This window comes from Thalassophryne amazonica, chromosome 7 (assembly GCF_902500255.1).
Source record: "Thalassophryne amazonica chromosome 7, fThaAma1.1, whole genome shotgun sequence".
Classification (NCBI taxonomy): Eukaryota; Metazoa; Chordata; class Actinopteri; order Batrachoidiformes; family Batrachoididae; genus Thalassophryne; species Thalassophryne amazonica.
Genome location: NC_047109.1, coordinates 97,539,148 through 97,554,947, shown reverse-complemented (window position 1 = coordinate 97,554,947; position 15,800 = coordinate 97,539,148). Strand labels below are relative to the sequence as shown.

Below are 15,800 nucleotides of genomic sequence, written 5' to 3'. Positions count from 1 at the left end.
GTTCATTTACACACTCAATACATGGTTGGGGCTCCTTTAGCACAAATTACTGGATCAGTAGGGCGTGGCATGGAGGCAACCAGCCTGTGGCACTGCTGAGGTTTTATGGAGGCACACTGCTTTGATGGCAGCCTTCAGCTTGTCTGTACTGTTGGGTCTGGTGTCTGTAATCTTCTTCTACTTGACAAAACCCCATAGAGAATCTATGACTTATATTGGGACTATTGGGACTATCACAAATACCACAGTCAACAAAACAGCTACTAGTAGTTTTGGCATTGTGGGCCAAGTCCTGCTGTAAAAGGAAATCAGCATCTCCATGAAGCTTGCTAACAGATGGAAGTATGAAGTTCTCTAAAGTCATCACTGACTTTAGAAACTTAACACTTGATTCAAGTATCTTGGATTCTTTGGAGGACTTTCTAATGCCTGATTCTGTTTTTTCTCTCTGTTTAAGGTGCAGCTCCATCCAGAGATGGGTGTGGTATTTGTGCTGCAGACCCTCCTGTCTTGTGCACCAAGAACATTTCCTGTATATTCATTTTGTGAATTGTTCTGTAATTTATGTCTGTAGCATGGCCCAAGCAGAGGGTCACCCTTTTGAGTCTGGTCTGCTTGGGGTTTCTTCCTCAGAGGGAGTTTTTCCTTACCACTGCTGCTCTCGGGGTTAGTAAGGTTCTAACCTTACGAGGCGCTTCAAGGTACTTCATACAAGTAAGGTCTACCTTACTTGTATGAAGCACTTTGAGGCAACTCTGTTGTGATTTGGTGCTATATAAATGAAATAAATTACACTGAAAATTGACTTTGTAAAGTGCTTTGACCATACATACAAATGCAGTCCATTTACCATTCTAAATTTCTGAGATGTACTTGTAAGATCAATATAAAGAAGTTGAAGGATTCTGACAGCAAGACAGAGTCTCATTTCATTTGGTACACTCGTTGAACCAAATATGATCTCATATCTTGTTATGCACAACAGACACACCTCCTCTGGAATTAGTCTATCTGTCTTCTCCCACATGATGCGGTAACCAATAACTCCCTTAGGGGCAGGGTCCCAGTTGATGTGGGCAGAGTTGTGAGTGATGTCAGAAAACTGGAGATTACTGGGGGCACCAAGTGACACTGGGGAGAGAGTGAGAAATTACACACATGGTTGTACACTTGTCTTTGCAATGACAGTTTTAGCTCTTTTACTCAAAAGGGATAACTTAGATAAATGACACAAAGCATTTATGAGACAAATATGCCAAGAGAAACACAATTAGACTAAACATAATATGATTTATGAGAATATTTAAAATATACTAAAAGAGAAAAGGTCCCAAAAGTCTAAAGCAAAGTAATGTAAACATATTCTATTTTATCACTGTTTAGTAGCTATGCATGTTTACATTGAGTGGTCTAATATGTAGGATCAGTCAATGCACAAAAACAGATTTTTTTTTTAATAAAAAATATACTCTGCAATGTGATCGAGACCGTCTTTGTAGTTTATACAAAAAGCCTCTTGAACAGTGTTTGAGTTTGAAATATTCCAATGTGCTGAACCAGTGGTTCACAAACTTTTACAGCAGCGCCCACCTTTTATTTTTCAGTCCCGCTAAGACACATGTACAAGCAATTTGCTTCCATTGCCACTGAAATTTATTTTACTCATTGTAATTTATACAAAACCAAAAGTTATTGAACAAAACAAAATAAAGTAACAAAGCATGTTTACAGTGGAAGTATTAAAAGTGAGATGCATGACAGTAGAACAGGTAGCTGAGTGGATAAGGAGTTGGCCTGCCAATATGCAAAGGTGGGTTTGAATCCTGCTCATGCTACCTGTCCTTGGACAAGATACTTAATCTTGATTGTCTCAGTCTTTTTCTTAATAATACTGACATGAAACATACAGTAGTAGTACATTTTTGTTAATTGGCCGCCCATCACTGACAAATTTTAACCCTAACCATAACCCCAAATGCCTCCCCCACTCTGTGTCACCCCAAATTTTGTGATACCATCATAAAAGTTAACAGATTAAATCACTTCTCATGATGCCATTACAAACTTGTCATGAGATCGGGTTGGAAGTAACCTGTGTCGGCCTGGTGTCCCATCCAGTGGGAGCTGTAGGCTCTCATCTGCCTTACATTCTGGAATATAGTGAAAAGCACTGGCACCAATGGGCCTCAAGGCCTATGTAAGACTTACAATACATGCATCGCATGTCTTCATTTTTAAAAATTTATTTCTCACAATGTTGGCCATGTTCTGTTAGCAATGCTCAAGCATGATCATCATCAGTGTTGTCAGATACAGCGATTATGATATAAAACCACAACAACTGCACAAAATTATCTAACTATAAAAATTACTTACTTAATATATATTTTTTGTATATACATAATATTTTAACTAAATATAAATAAATATCATAACTGTCAAGGTTTCTCAGTGTATCATCAAAAGCAATGCAGTCTAAGCATATATAAACATCCTACAACAATAAACTATTTATCTGCAACAAACCAAATTAATTTACATTGTTATCACACCCTGGGCGACATGGTGGCTTAGTGGTTAGCACTATTGCATCACAACAAGAAAATTGTGGTATCGCTTCCCCTCTGGGCCTTTCTGCGTGGAGTTTGCATGTTCTCCCCGTGTCTGCATGGGTTTCCTCCAGGCACTCTGGTTTCCTCCCACAATAAAATGCATGTTTATTTTTGGTCTGCTCTTTTCTCTGCCACTGATTAAGGCAGCGTCTCTACATCTGGAGTTGGTTCTCGGGTGCCAGACTGTGGTTATCAACTGCTCCTACTGGTTGGATGATGTCTAACTATAACTAGGACGGGTTAAATGGAGAGGACAAATTTCATTGTATGCATGTACAAAGACAATAAATGCCCTTATTGTTATTATTATACCCCGCAATACCTCCGTGCACCCTCAGGTTGGAACACCTCCTTCTTTGGGAACCACTGAGCAAAATAATGCTACGATGCAATCCCTCTGGACTTGAGAGAGCACTGTTGACAGAATTGATTTCTTCAAAGGGCTGTTGTGTTTCTATAGTCCTTTGTGTTTTTTTAGAGTCTGACAGTATAGGTTGGGATTAGGCATACAGTCACAATACTTCACGTGATTGTCTGATCAGGTCAGAAAAGCATTTGGGAGCAAGACAAAACATCATGAAAAGGGTGACTTCCATACTTGCAGAAGAGTTTGGAAATTTGGTTGTTGCTGAGATTGATTTTTTCCATTGTTGTTTCATGGACGTGTCAAAGCAATGACTAAAGTTCAACACAACATGGAATCAATATATAAAACAGAAGTGGCTCTCAAAATATCAGAGTTGGAAAGTTATTTTCCTCCCTTTTTATCAGTGAAATGAATGTGACAATCCAACATTCCGACCAGCACTCCAGCTTCAGCAAGGGAGAGATAAAATGTTCCTACAACTGCAGAAATACAGTGTGCATATGATAGTGCATGTTTAAATGTGTGCATTACTCACATGTGGTTTCCTGGATTGTAAGAGGGTCACTGGCCTCCTCGTCATACATAGCATAAACACTGACAGTGTAATCTGTATCAGGCATTAGCCCTTCCAGCTCCAGCTCCGTCACTGCATCCGAGATCCTGACCTGTGGACGGCAAAAAGTTAGTAGATAACAAAACAAAATCATACAGATTAACTTGGCCATTAAAATGTGTTATTTCATTGCCTCTTTATCCTCAGAGTCTCCGTCATCTCTAAGTGGTCCATACAGCAGCATGTATCCAGACACTCCGTCCACACTGTCCCATCTTGCTTTCATCGAATTGTGAGTTACAGCAAACAGCTGGAGGCTTGTCACCATCGGAAGAGCCACTACATGCATATAAAATGCTTAGAAGTGATTGCAGATACCCTCAACTATACTCTTACAGCACCATTTTAAGAAAATGTAACCATATTTAGATGGTTTTATACACAAAATTACGAGTGCACCATTTCAGATATGGCTGGTACTAAGCCTTTGTTATCTGTAACCTGTTAACAGACATTCCTGTGAAACTGGGTTTAATGCATCTGAGCACTCACGCACTCAAATAACAATAAACTTACAGGTAGTTTCTGATCCTCTCAGAGGCTCACTCGTCTCGGTAGCGTACACAGCATATACAGCCAACTGGTACTCAGTTAGAGAGCTGAGATGCTGTAACACCACTGAATTTTCACCACCGTCCACTATAGCCTGGAGTGGAGGAGTGGTGGGGAGGGGGCAGTGGGGGGGGGGGGGGGGGCAGATGGATGGATGACACAGAAAAAGCGATGGGGTGCCGAAATGGATGAAAGCGGAAGCAGGGAGGGGTAGATAGACAAAGATTGTCAGGGGAAAGGAAAGTGGGGCAATAACAATGAAAATGATAAATGGGAGAAAAGAAACAGAAGGAGGCACAGCAGGAAAGAGAGATCACATAACAAGGGAGAGGTGAGGAAGTATAACAAATTTGTTGGACAGAATAAAAGTCCAAACCCTAAGGAATATTTTTAAAAATTCTGAGGTAAATGGATGGCAGTTATGATGCAGATTAGATCTGGTCTGAGCCAGATGGAAAAGTCTCCTCATATGAGACACAAGAACATCCTCTGAATGTAAACCCCACTAAATAGTTGGTTTCATGGTTCCTGTGGTCAAATGTTGTGGAAAATCCAACGCCTGTCTGGATCACTGTGCCATTATAATGAGCTTTCATTACCTGGAAAAACGTTCCATGGACCAGAGAACGGGAAGGAGAGCAAGAGGTACTGAAGAATAAGACAAGCAGCATTAAGATGAAAATGACCTCAGTTTTTCTCAAGACTTGTTCACTCTCAGAGATGTGGCAAATTAGCAAACAGTAAAGATGAATACTTCAGCTAAAAGAAGACTCACTGTGATGGTGAGCTCAGGGAGGTCAAGTTCCTGGTTATGCACCTGGATATGTGCATGAATAGCTTAGTTGAAAGTTCCCATTTCTTGCGTTGTGTGCAATGCATAGTACTAATTTTATGCAGTGACATGGCAGCACAGTGGCTTAGTAGTTTGCACTGTTGCCTCATGGGGTCGCTTCCCACATGAGGCCTTTCCGTGTGGAACTTGCATGTTTTCCCGGGTTTGCGTGGGTTAACTCTGTGTGCTGCAGTTTCCTACCACATTCAAAGACATGCAGCTTAAGTGGATTGGAAACTTTAAATTGAGTGTAGGTGTGTGAATGTGTTTGTTTGTTGTTGATGTGGCCCCGCAACAGACTGCTGTCTTGTCCAGGGTGTACACTGTCTCAGATCCTGTGACTGCTGGGATAGGCTCCAGCTCCCCACCCCCGGCCAACCCATAATTGGAGTAAGCAGGTATAGAAAATGGATCAATTCAGTGATACTTTATTTTACAGTGATTCTTCAGAGTTTTTCACCTGACCTTAGTGAAGTAATTTCTCAGCACAGTTATGGTAGAGACGTTCTCAGGGCTGAGAACATTTCAAATAAAATTTACCTCCTGTAGTTCTCCTCCCTGAGCAGGATAATAAACCACTCTGTATTTTTCTACGTTTCCTGGTGCATGGCTCCAGGTAACCCGAAAGGTCCAAGCTGTGACCTCTGATGTCACCAGGTCAAAGGGCACTCCCATCACCTCTGGTACATATTCTAAAGCAAAAGAAAAGGAGTGAAAGTAGATGAAGGTGATACAAACGAGTGATCTTAAATTCTTTCCCGTTTTAATTGGAATGAGTTAGTCGGTCACGGGTCATGCGCATGCATGTATTTTTGCGTGGCCATTTCTTTATTCGCTTCTGCCAAGTCATGTAATTCTCCCCATGGAGCATAACTTCATCCTTGGAGTTAGTTTGGTCCCCTCAACGTTTGGGGAGGTGTTCTGGTTTCTCCTCAGTTTCACTTTCAGTGAAAATGACAATGGTAGTTTTCGTGTAGTTTTATTACATCTTTTCCATTCATGCTTCTACTGTTTCCTTCTGCTTCCTCTGTGATCTTATTAGTTCCTCATTATTCTGTCCCGCTGTTGGATATGCCATTATAGTTTCCTCATGTGTCACTACTGCCGGGCTTGGTCCTTTGCTCTCACGTGTGTCGGTGCTTCTGTTGTCAATTAGATGAGCGCCTTTATAAGATGTTTCTTTTCCTATGTTCCCTGCCAGATTGTCTCTCCCACCTTCTTCCAGTATTCTTCTATTCTTGTAACCCTGAAACTCACAGATACTGTTACCAATATTCTTGGTTGGCTATTGATGCTCGCTACGCATTTTTGACCTCTGAGTTTTACTGCACATTTATGGATACTGAATTGATCATTTTTTGACTGCCTTTGCTACAGAGTTTTTGCAAAGAATATTAATAACACACCTGCATTGTCCTCTGAAAGACTGTTGCAGGAATCTGCTTGCTGTGTACTTAACCTCTGCTGTGAATGTTGCTAATCCCTCTGCTGTGCCCTTTTAAAAGACTGCTGCTTGTTGACTGCTGTGGCGTGTACCAAAAAACAGTTTGGACTTCATTTGGCGTGACACCTGCTGGACTTGAGCTTTTGTTAAATTTTTGAAGAACTGTTATCCAGTGAGTAGAGCCAGTGTTTTTGTTTAAACTCTTTAAATGTCACTTGTCATTCATTGTGAGGGGGGTCTTTACTCTGGTTCGTGACACAGACAGTCACAATTACGAACCTCGTCTTGAAACATACAATAGGATTAGAAAATCGCAAAATCTCATTTAAAATGCCATTGATTGGTAGATTTCTAACCAAGGCAATTTAATTTTACCATATTACCCCAATATTAGCCTGGCTTGAGTAAAACATTGGTGCAAAACATTTGTGTTCCTCCTCACTAGTCACTCTGGATTTGTTGATAAGGCTTGACAATATTCAAATGATATTTGATCCCAAAGCAATGCAAGGATGAATTTATGGTATCTAATAACCAACAAGGCAATAGACACATGTTGAATTGAAATAAAACAAGGCTGAAGTTGCTTTGTCTTCAGTCAAACTTCTCTCTTACTCTGCTTGATGTCCTTGACTTGCTGCTCCACTTGTTCACACACTGTTCTAGTTAGTCCCCCTACTATGGAGCTCATGACGTTGAAGTCGGCCACATTGTAGACATGAGACTCGATCGGCTCTGATGCAATGGACCGAAGCTCATTTTCATCAGCGTTTTTCACACCTGGTAATACGAGAGTAAACAAATGATGAGTATTACTGTGATCCAAGTAGTACTGATTGTCAGCTTTACTACAAACACCCCCCCCCCCCCCCCCCCCCGCCTTTCACACTTGGGATAAATCCTCCATCAATATTCGCTTCTGGAGTTACGTGTGAATAAAATACAGAGCAGGTTGTATGTAAAAGTTGATCAGTATTTCACACCATTCCCAAACTAGTAACAAATACAAAGCACTTCTACACTAGTTATGTGTAAAGAGACAAATAATTTGTTGAGTGTTTAACACTGTAATAGAGTAACTTAATAGAGAGTGACACTGTGTTGAGGATTAATGTCTTTCTCTCTCTCTCTCTCTCTCTCTCTCTCTCTCTCTCTCTCTCTCTCTCTCTCTCTGATTTGGAAACAAAGAGTGTACAGTGCTGCTGACATCATAAATGTGTGCTGTCCAACAGCAATTTTCATTTTGTGATACTCATTGCTGTTTGCGCTCTGTGCCTGGCGGTGTACACTGTGTCCAGGCTCTGCGCCACAGAACAGCAAGTGGTCCAAGACAGTGTCTCTCTCTCTCTCTCTCTCTCTCTCTCTCTCTCTCTCTCTCTCTCTCTCTCTCTCTCTCTCTCTCTCTCTCTCTCTTTGTTTTCAAACAAACACACTGTGCAGTCTGCTGACTTCTTAATCTGTCAACTTCATAAATGTGTCGTTCAGCCATAATTTTTTTATTTTATGTATTGCTGTTTGCACTCTGTGTCTCTTCACACACACACACACACACACACACACACACACACACACACACACACACACACACACACACACACACACACACACACACACACACACACACACGTATTTATTTTATATGTATTACATATTAATCTGTACCACACTACAGAAAACACAATGAAGAAGGTTGCTGACAGTTTTCTGTCATATAACTTAAGACATTAGATCTGCATTTGATGTGAACATAGTAATACAGAAATTCTACATAAAAACTCAAATGTGAGCATCAGGCCACTGCTGCAGCCAGGTTGATGTCATGCATAACTGTAAACAATTGCATGTGTTGTGTGTTGGGGGGGGGTTTGGCTGGACAGGGTTGGGTTGTTTTGTGTTTGTTTTCCTTCCCAGGTGATTTGGGGCTGTTCTCTGGGGAAGATGTGCTGCAGAAGAGTCTCTCTCCTCTGTTACGATGATTGGCTGCACCTGTTGCATTCTCGTGCGGCTCTCTATCAGGACAATCCACGACACCTGTGATGTTCACGTGCAGATCTGAGGACTTCCAGCTGGTACCAATGTAGTGATGAAGAACTACATTTAAACCAGCAGTGAGTTGGATAAGATTGCCGGAGAATACGACCTTGTGACGACCGTGTGGGGACGCTGAGGGCCGTTTCAGAGTCTGACATCGCGCCTGTGAAGGAGGACGAGGGTGAGAGACAAACGTTGTCAGCACACGGCAGAGGTGAATATTCTGAAAAGTTTATCCGTGAATGTAAATTGGCGTCTTATATGCAGCTATAAGTAATAATTGGTGGAAAGTGTTTGGTGTGCTCCTCACGGCAGTGGCGTGCGGATTAATGATCCTCCACTAGCTGTGAGCAGCAGCCTCCTTGAATTAAGTTGGAATTCAGACCTAAACGTGTAGCTGATAAGTTTGCCTCCAAACAATATTTCGTAGTAATAAGTGTTGAATAATCTCATCTCTGTTCCTCCTTCGCAGAGTACAGTTCTGGGAAAAAGTCACCTGGGGGGGTGTCGGCGGAACTCCTGAGTCCTGAACGTTCGGACTCCGACTGTTGAGACGCTGAGAGAGCGCGCTGCCTTTTCACCTCACCAGAACTTTAATTAATTAGTATTTTATGTATAGCACAAAGGGGAGAAAAATAAATGTGTTTTCTTTTTGGAACTGCTTCTGATTATTTCATGCTGGGTTCAGTCAGATACTGGACCGCTCCTCACTCCGCGTCTTATCCATAACAGAATTCTCCGGCCAAACCAATATGGACCCAGCGGCAGAAGCAGTTCCATTTCAGGAGAAAGTCCAGAAGCACCTGGAGATGATTTGGAAGCAAGTGCAGCACCTTTTGATTCAAATTAAACAGACAGACACCCGTGTTACGGAGCCTGTAGCTCAGGCTGTTCCGCTTCCTGTGGTTGCAGCTCCGGTTCCATCGAGCCCGGTGCAGATAAATTCGCCGTCCGGAGATTCGGCTCCTGAACCGGTTATATGTCATCCGGAGCGATATTCGGGAAATGTGGAGGCTTGTGCGCCGTTTTTGATGCAGTGTTCTTTGGTTTTTGCTCAGCGACCGGCGTCTTTCTCCTCTGAGAGTAGCCGAGTCGCATATGTCGTTAATCTGTTGCGAGGTGACGCCCTGGCGTTGGTCACGGTGTTGTGGAGCAATAAATCATTACTGCTAGAATCCTTTGACGAATTTTCCCGTGAACTTCGTTTGGTTTTTGATCATCCAGTGAAAACAAATACCGTGGTTCAACGATTGCTGAACCTCCGACAGGGGCGACGAAGCGCAGCTGATTATTCTGTGGATTTTCGAATTTTTTCCGCTCAGTCTGGTTGGAATGCTGCTGCTTTGAGGGGGGTGTTTGTAGACGGGTTGAATGACTCCCTGAAAGATGAGCTAGCCGTCCGTGACGAACCTAAGGATTTAGATGAGTTAATATCCTTGGTTATTCATCTAGACGATCGGATTAAGGAGCGTGGATGAGAGAGAGGGCGAGCGTCCGAGCGGGGTGTTTTGTCTCGGGGTTTTCCCCGACATAAGTCCGGACCACCTCTTCTTCGTTCCTTTGAGACTCCTCCGACGGGACCTCTAGCTCCTCTAGTGGACGAGCCAATGCAACTTGGAAGGGTCAGAACAACCATATTGCCCCAGTCAAACGAGCATCAGGAGACAGCATCATAACATGGCTCCAGGTGTTTTATGGACATTTCTGTGGGATATAAATGGGAGTTTTTGTAAACCAGTTTTTGTGTATAGCACTTGAGGTAGTTCTGGTGGGGTGAACAGGCTGGCTGGTCGGAGTTCGTTTGGACTCAGGTAAGCGTGTGTTTTTTTTTATTGTTTATAGTTATTTAATTTTTGTTAGCGGAATGGGTCGTTTTATTTTGTTGGTTTTTATTTCCCTGTCCCCTAACCCCAGCCTCACACACTCCTGGCCGTTCGTCTTTGGTGTTGTGGGGTGGTGCAGGTTGGTTGCTGGGCGTTCCCATGAGGACCTCTGCACCTGGGGGGGGGGGGGGGGTCCAGGGCTCTTTTCTTAGATTTAGTTGTTTCCCGGTTGCTCTCCAGCCTCAGCGTGCCTCTGACCGTTCGCCATTGGCATTGCTGAGGTGTCGGACAGTGGGGATATACTCCAGTCGGAGCGGTGGGGCCGATCAGTGCTGTATGCCTTTTCCGCTGCCCACCCCTCCCGGTAGGCTGGAGTATAGTCGGGGGGTTGGCACCGGCCGTCTTGCCGGTTTTCCCCTGCCCTTGGGGGTGGAGCTGGGTTGCGTTTTTCCTATTGGCTTCTCCGACTTAGTAGTCCTGTGCCGATTGCCACGACGTGTTTTCCCGACGGACCTGGAGGGTCTTTCGGGGTGCTGGGGAGGTCAATGGGGCTTTCTGTAGTTTTTGTTTGCTCCTGGGGTGGTTTTTGGAAATCCCTGGGGGTTTGGGGTTTTTGTTTCCTCCTGTTTCCCCCCGGGGTTTGATGGGACGGTCCTCTGGGGGGAAGGTTGACTGTGGGGCCGACCGGCCGTGTTAGGCTGGGGTGGGGTTCCTGGGTTGTGGGGGTGTCTCCTGGGGTTTGATGGGACGGTCCTCTGGGGGACGTTAAGGCTCCCGTGTATGCCTGGGGATTCCTGGATGGCTCCTGCCGTGGTCGTTGCTCCTGGGGTTGACGATGAGGTCCCCTGGGGGAAGTCGGGCTCCACATGTTAGGGGAGGGCGTTGTTTGTTTTTTCCTTTGACCTGTGTTCTAGTGTGTTGGGGGTTTTTTGGGTTTGTGTGTTTTTTGTTCCTCCCCAGGGTTTGATAGGACGGTCCTCTGGGGGGGGGGGGGGGGGGGGGTGTTGGGTTGGGTATTGTGTTTTTCTTTTGTGTTTACCCCGGTGTGCTTCCCTGGGGTATGTTTGTGGTACTCTCTGGGGGGGGATGCTGGGGGCCTTTTTTTTGTGTTTTGTTTTTGTGTTTGGGGTTGTTTCGGGATGTTTTTTTTGTTTTGATGCCGGCCAGCCTTTCTACCGCATCTCCCGGCTCTGCTGCCTGCTGTGATCTCTGCCCTCCTCCTGCTTTGGCCTTTGATGTGTGGGGTTGTTTTTGGGTCTGGTTTGTGCGGTCGCCGGGAGGCTTTCCGTTGATGGGGGGGGTACTGTTGTGTGTTGGGGGGGGGGTTTGGCTGGACAGGGTTGGGTTGTTTTGTGTTTGTTTTCCTTCCCAGGTGATTTGGGGCTGTTCTCTGGGGAAGATGTGCTGCAGAAGAGTCTCTCTCCTCTGTTACGATGAGTGGCTCCACCTGTTGTATTCTCGTGCGGCTCTCTATCAGGACAATCCAACGACACCTGTGATGTTCACGTGCAGATCTGAGGACTTCCAGCTGGTACCAATGTAGTGATGAAGAACTACATTTAAACCAGCAGTGAGTTGGATAAGATTGCCGGAGAATACGACCTTGTGACGACCGTGTGGGGACGCTGAGGGCCGTTTCAGAGTCTGACATCGCGCCTGTGAAGGAGGACGAGGGTGAGAGACAAACGTTGTCAGCACACGGCAGAGGTGAATATTCTGAAAAGTTTATCCGTGAATGTAAATTGGCGTCTTATATGCAGCTATAAGTAATTATTGGTGGAAAGTGTTTGGCGTGCTCCTCACGGCAGTGGCGTGCGGATTAATGATCCTCCACTAGCTGTGAGCAGCAGCCTCCTTGAATTAAGTTGGAATTCAGACCTAAATGTGTAGCTGATAAGTTTGCCTCCAAACAATATTTCGTAGTAATAAGTGTTGAATAATCTCATCTCTGTTCCTCCTTCGCAGAGTACAGTTCTGGGAAAAAGTCACCTGGGGGGGTGTCGGCGGAACTCCTGAGTCCTGAACGTTCGGACTCCGACTGTTGAGACGCTGAGAGAGCGCGCTGCCTTTTCACCTCACCAGAACTTTAATTAATTAGTATTTTATGTATAGCACAAAGGGGAGAAAAATAAATGTGTTTTCTTTTTGGAACTGCTTCTGATTATTTCATGCTGGGTTCAGTCAGATACTGGACCGCTCCTCACTCCGCGTCTTATCCATAACAGCATGTGTGAAAGGACCAAAGTGAAATGCAGCAGGATGCTAAATTAATGCAGATATGTAATCAATCTTGAGACTGATCTTTATCTGCATGTGTTTGTGTCCATCCTCACCAATAGCAAATAGCTCGACCCCGGCACTTCGCAAACTCTCTGCAGGTGGTATGACATCATCCTGAGATTTCCCATCTGTGATGAGAATCCCAATCTTGGGTACACCAACTCGTGATCCAGAGTCAGGTTTGAAGCAGTTCTCCATGATATAAGTCAAAGCAAGGCCTGGAGAAAAAAAAAAGAGAGAGCAAAAAGGAACAAAATAGAAAATGATACAGAAAGAAATAGGTGTAAAGGCTGGAATGAAAAAGCATTTGATGACAGTACAGACAGTACAAAAGTTGCAGAAGGAAAAGTCAAAGAAGCAAAAATATAATCAAGATTCAATCAATCACCATTCGGTTATATCACCCTTTACACCAACTAAAAGGTGACCAAAGTGCTTTACAGCAAAATCAAGAAACAAAGATAACAAAAAGTCATTCAACTGAATCTTAAACCAAACTGGTATCCAGTGCAGGATAACAGTAAGTACGATACGATACGATATACTTTATTATACCAAAAAGGGAAATTCAACTTGGACTCATATACTGCATACAATGCACGATAAAAACAATTAAATGAAAAAACACAATAAAATCCATAAAACAATAAAAACCCCATCCAATGTAAACACCCTAGATAAATCTAAATCTAAATATGACACAACAACCAACAATATAACAGACAACCCCCCTCCCCATATTGCACACTTCCCCTAACCATAAATACCATGGAGCCATCACACAGTTCTGCTGCCTTACACAATCTTATTCAGAAGTCTGATAGACGTCAGCACAAATTACTTTTTAAAATGGTTCATCAGTGCAGGAAGTGCAGTATTTATAAAATACAGAACCTGTGAGCGTGTTTCCTCCTTTATAGGGCAGGTTCTTCACAGCATCAATGACTGCATCTTTAGTGGTGAAAGCATTTAAATGCCACTCTATCCTGGGATCACCACTGTACTGAGCCAAACCTAAATGAACAAACGTGCTCAGTTCAAAACATTCATAAAATCAGTCATATACAAAATATTAAACAAATACTGATACTCACCTATCCTTGTTTTATCTATGCCAACATCAAAGGCATTAACAAGGTTTTCCAAGAAGATGCGGACAAGGCGGAAGTTGAGCCGACCTATACTCCAGGAGCCATCCACCAGGATCACTATGTCCGCTATGGCCTCAGTGCGGCAGATAAAATGATCAACTGGAAAAGACAAAATGATTTTTGTAGGGATAAAAGATGCATGTAAAATTTTTGTAATTTCCTTTTTCACACTAAGTGAAGCCAGCAGCCATCATGAATTTATATTGGTTAAAATAGCATCTGCTGGTCTTTTTAACAGCCACATTTTTTTAAGAACAAAAACGAATTTCTGATGCAAAGCAGATTTTTGGTAAAGAATCTGTTGTGTGGGCCGCTGAAGAGGAGGTACTGCTGGCCCACCACCACCAGATGGCGCCCTGCTTGAAGTGCGGGCTTCAAGCACGAGAGGGCGTTGGAGCAACCGGGAGTGACAGCTGTCACTCATCATCAGCACCAGCTGTCACTCATCCACGACTCATCACCATCACCATAAAGGCCGGACTGCAACTCCACCTCCCCGCCGAGAAATCAGCTACCATAGATTCTCTGCTGAATCTAAACCGAACAATAGTCTGATCTCTTTTGCAGCCATTTTCCTGTGACGGTTTCTTTGTCTGCTGTACTGGCGTTTGGTGTGGATTGCGACGGCTTCGCCTCACACCCCAACCAGATAAGTGGTTTCACAGGAGCTGCACGAGTGTGTTATTGGAGGTGGAGGTTCTCCCTCCCTAAGGAACACAGACTGAGGGATTACTGAGTGTGCGTACTCACACTCATCTGTACTGTTTCTGTTCTCTGCCAGCAGTACCAGGTCTGACAGCTGGAGACGGTGGCCACCTGGGGACCCAGGACTTGGCGGCTCCGGTGTTCTTCAGATCCGTTGGCGGTGGAAGCCGTGTGGGATCCGGCTCATTTCTGGATGGACGTCTCCTATCCTCGAGCCTGCCCACACGTCACTCAACTTATATATAATTGACTGTATTTCCAAACCTGTTATTGTATTCCGTTGTGCACGTCATAACATTAAATTGTTACTGTTTTGGCTTATCCATTGCCCGTTCATTTACGCCCCTGTTGTGGGTCCGTGTTCCTACACTTTCACAACAGAATCAATTCTATGGAGTAAATGCTACATGGGACAGAATATAGTTAATGGGCCTGATTTATTAAAGGTTTGCATGTGTAAAATTGTGTGCAAACACCAATGCACTCGTAAAATGCACCTGCATGCTGTGTTAGTTACTAAGTGTGCAATAAGGACTACATCTGCCAAATGTATAAAATAGCATGTATTGTCAGTTTTGCTTGTTTTGCCTTCATGAATATGCAATTTGGGATTTCTTCACCCAAGTGGGCAAAACTGTGGGAGGAAACATGCAAGGCCACACAGAATAAAAAGAAAAACAACAAAGAAAAACAAAAAACTCATGGTAACATTTAAGTTTATTTTGTGCTTTTTTGTTTAACAATAAATGTCCCCATGTGTAACAGGTGGCCCACACACAGACACACATATCAGTGTCTGTGTTCATTCTTCATAAATCACTTTATTGTGTAAAAATAAGTATACAAATTTGTATATATTGAAACATAATAACAACAAAAAGAATATATTAAAACCTGGTGGTGTTACCATAATGCAAATCATAATTTCTTTTAAAAGTATTCCCACTTGGCAAGGAAACCATATACCAAGGCAAACTATTTCATAACACAACAGCTCTATTGCTGAAAAAATCTCTTATAATCAGTCTAGATCTTTTTGTTTAACCTCAAGCCTACGCCCACTAATGCCAGCATATCTTCTCATTTCAAAGAAAATTTCAAAATTAACATTTTCATATCCGTGTAAGATTTTGTACATTTCAATTAAATCACCTCTAGTCTGTCTGTCTTCTAAAGTAGTTAAACTGAGTCCAGAAAGTCTATCCATATAGGACATATGTTGCAACTCAGGTACCAGCTTAGTGGCTCTTCTTTGAACTTTTTCCAATACACTTATGTCTTTCTCAAGAATGGTGCCCTGCTCTGTACACAATACTCAAGGTGGGGACTTACAAAACTCTTATATAATAGAAGAAAAGACTCTTTATTGACATATGAGAAGGTTCTTTTA

At 43.3% G+C, this 15,800-nt stretch overlaps 1 protein-coding gene across 1 annotated transcript in view; it reads right to left on the bottom strand.

Annotated features, from left to right (window-relative positions):
- LOC117514639 (collagen alpha-1(XIV) chain-like) overlaps nt 1-15,800 on the bottom strand; it is a 496,536-nt gene that overhangs the window by 332,654 nt on the left and 148,082 nt on the right. Inside the window, exons 6-14 of the mRNA XM_034175192.1 lie at nt 13,649-13,804; nt 13,449-13,568; nt 12,608-12,772; nt 7,036-7,200; nt 5,517-5,668; nt 4,109-4,238; nt 3,726-3,871; nt 3,515-3,644; nt 992-1,131 (exon numbers count right to left, since the gene is read on the bottom strand). Of these exons, the coding sequence (XP_034031083.1) occupies nt 992-1,131; nt 3,515-3,644; nt 3,726-3,871; nt 4,109-4,238; nt 5,517-5,668; nt 7,036-7,200; nt 12,608-12,772; nt 13,449-13,568; nt 13,649-13,804 (1,304 nt within the window). The remainder of the gene's footprint in view (nt 1-991; nt 1,132-3,514; nt 3,645-3,725; nt 3,872-4,108; nt 4,239-5,516; nt 5,669-7,035; nt 7,201-12,607; nt 12,773-13,448; nt 13,569-13,648; nt 13,805-15,800) is intronic.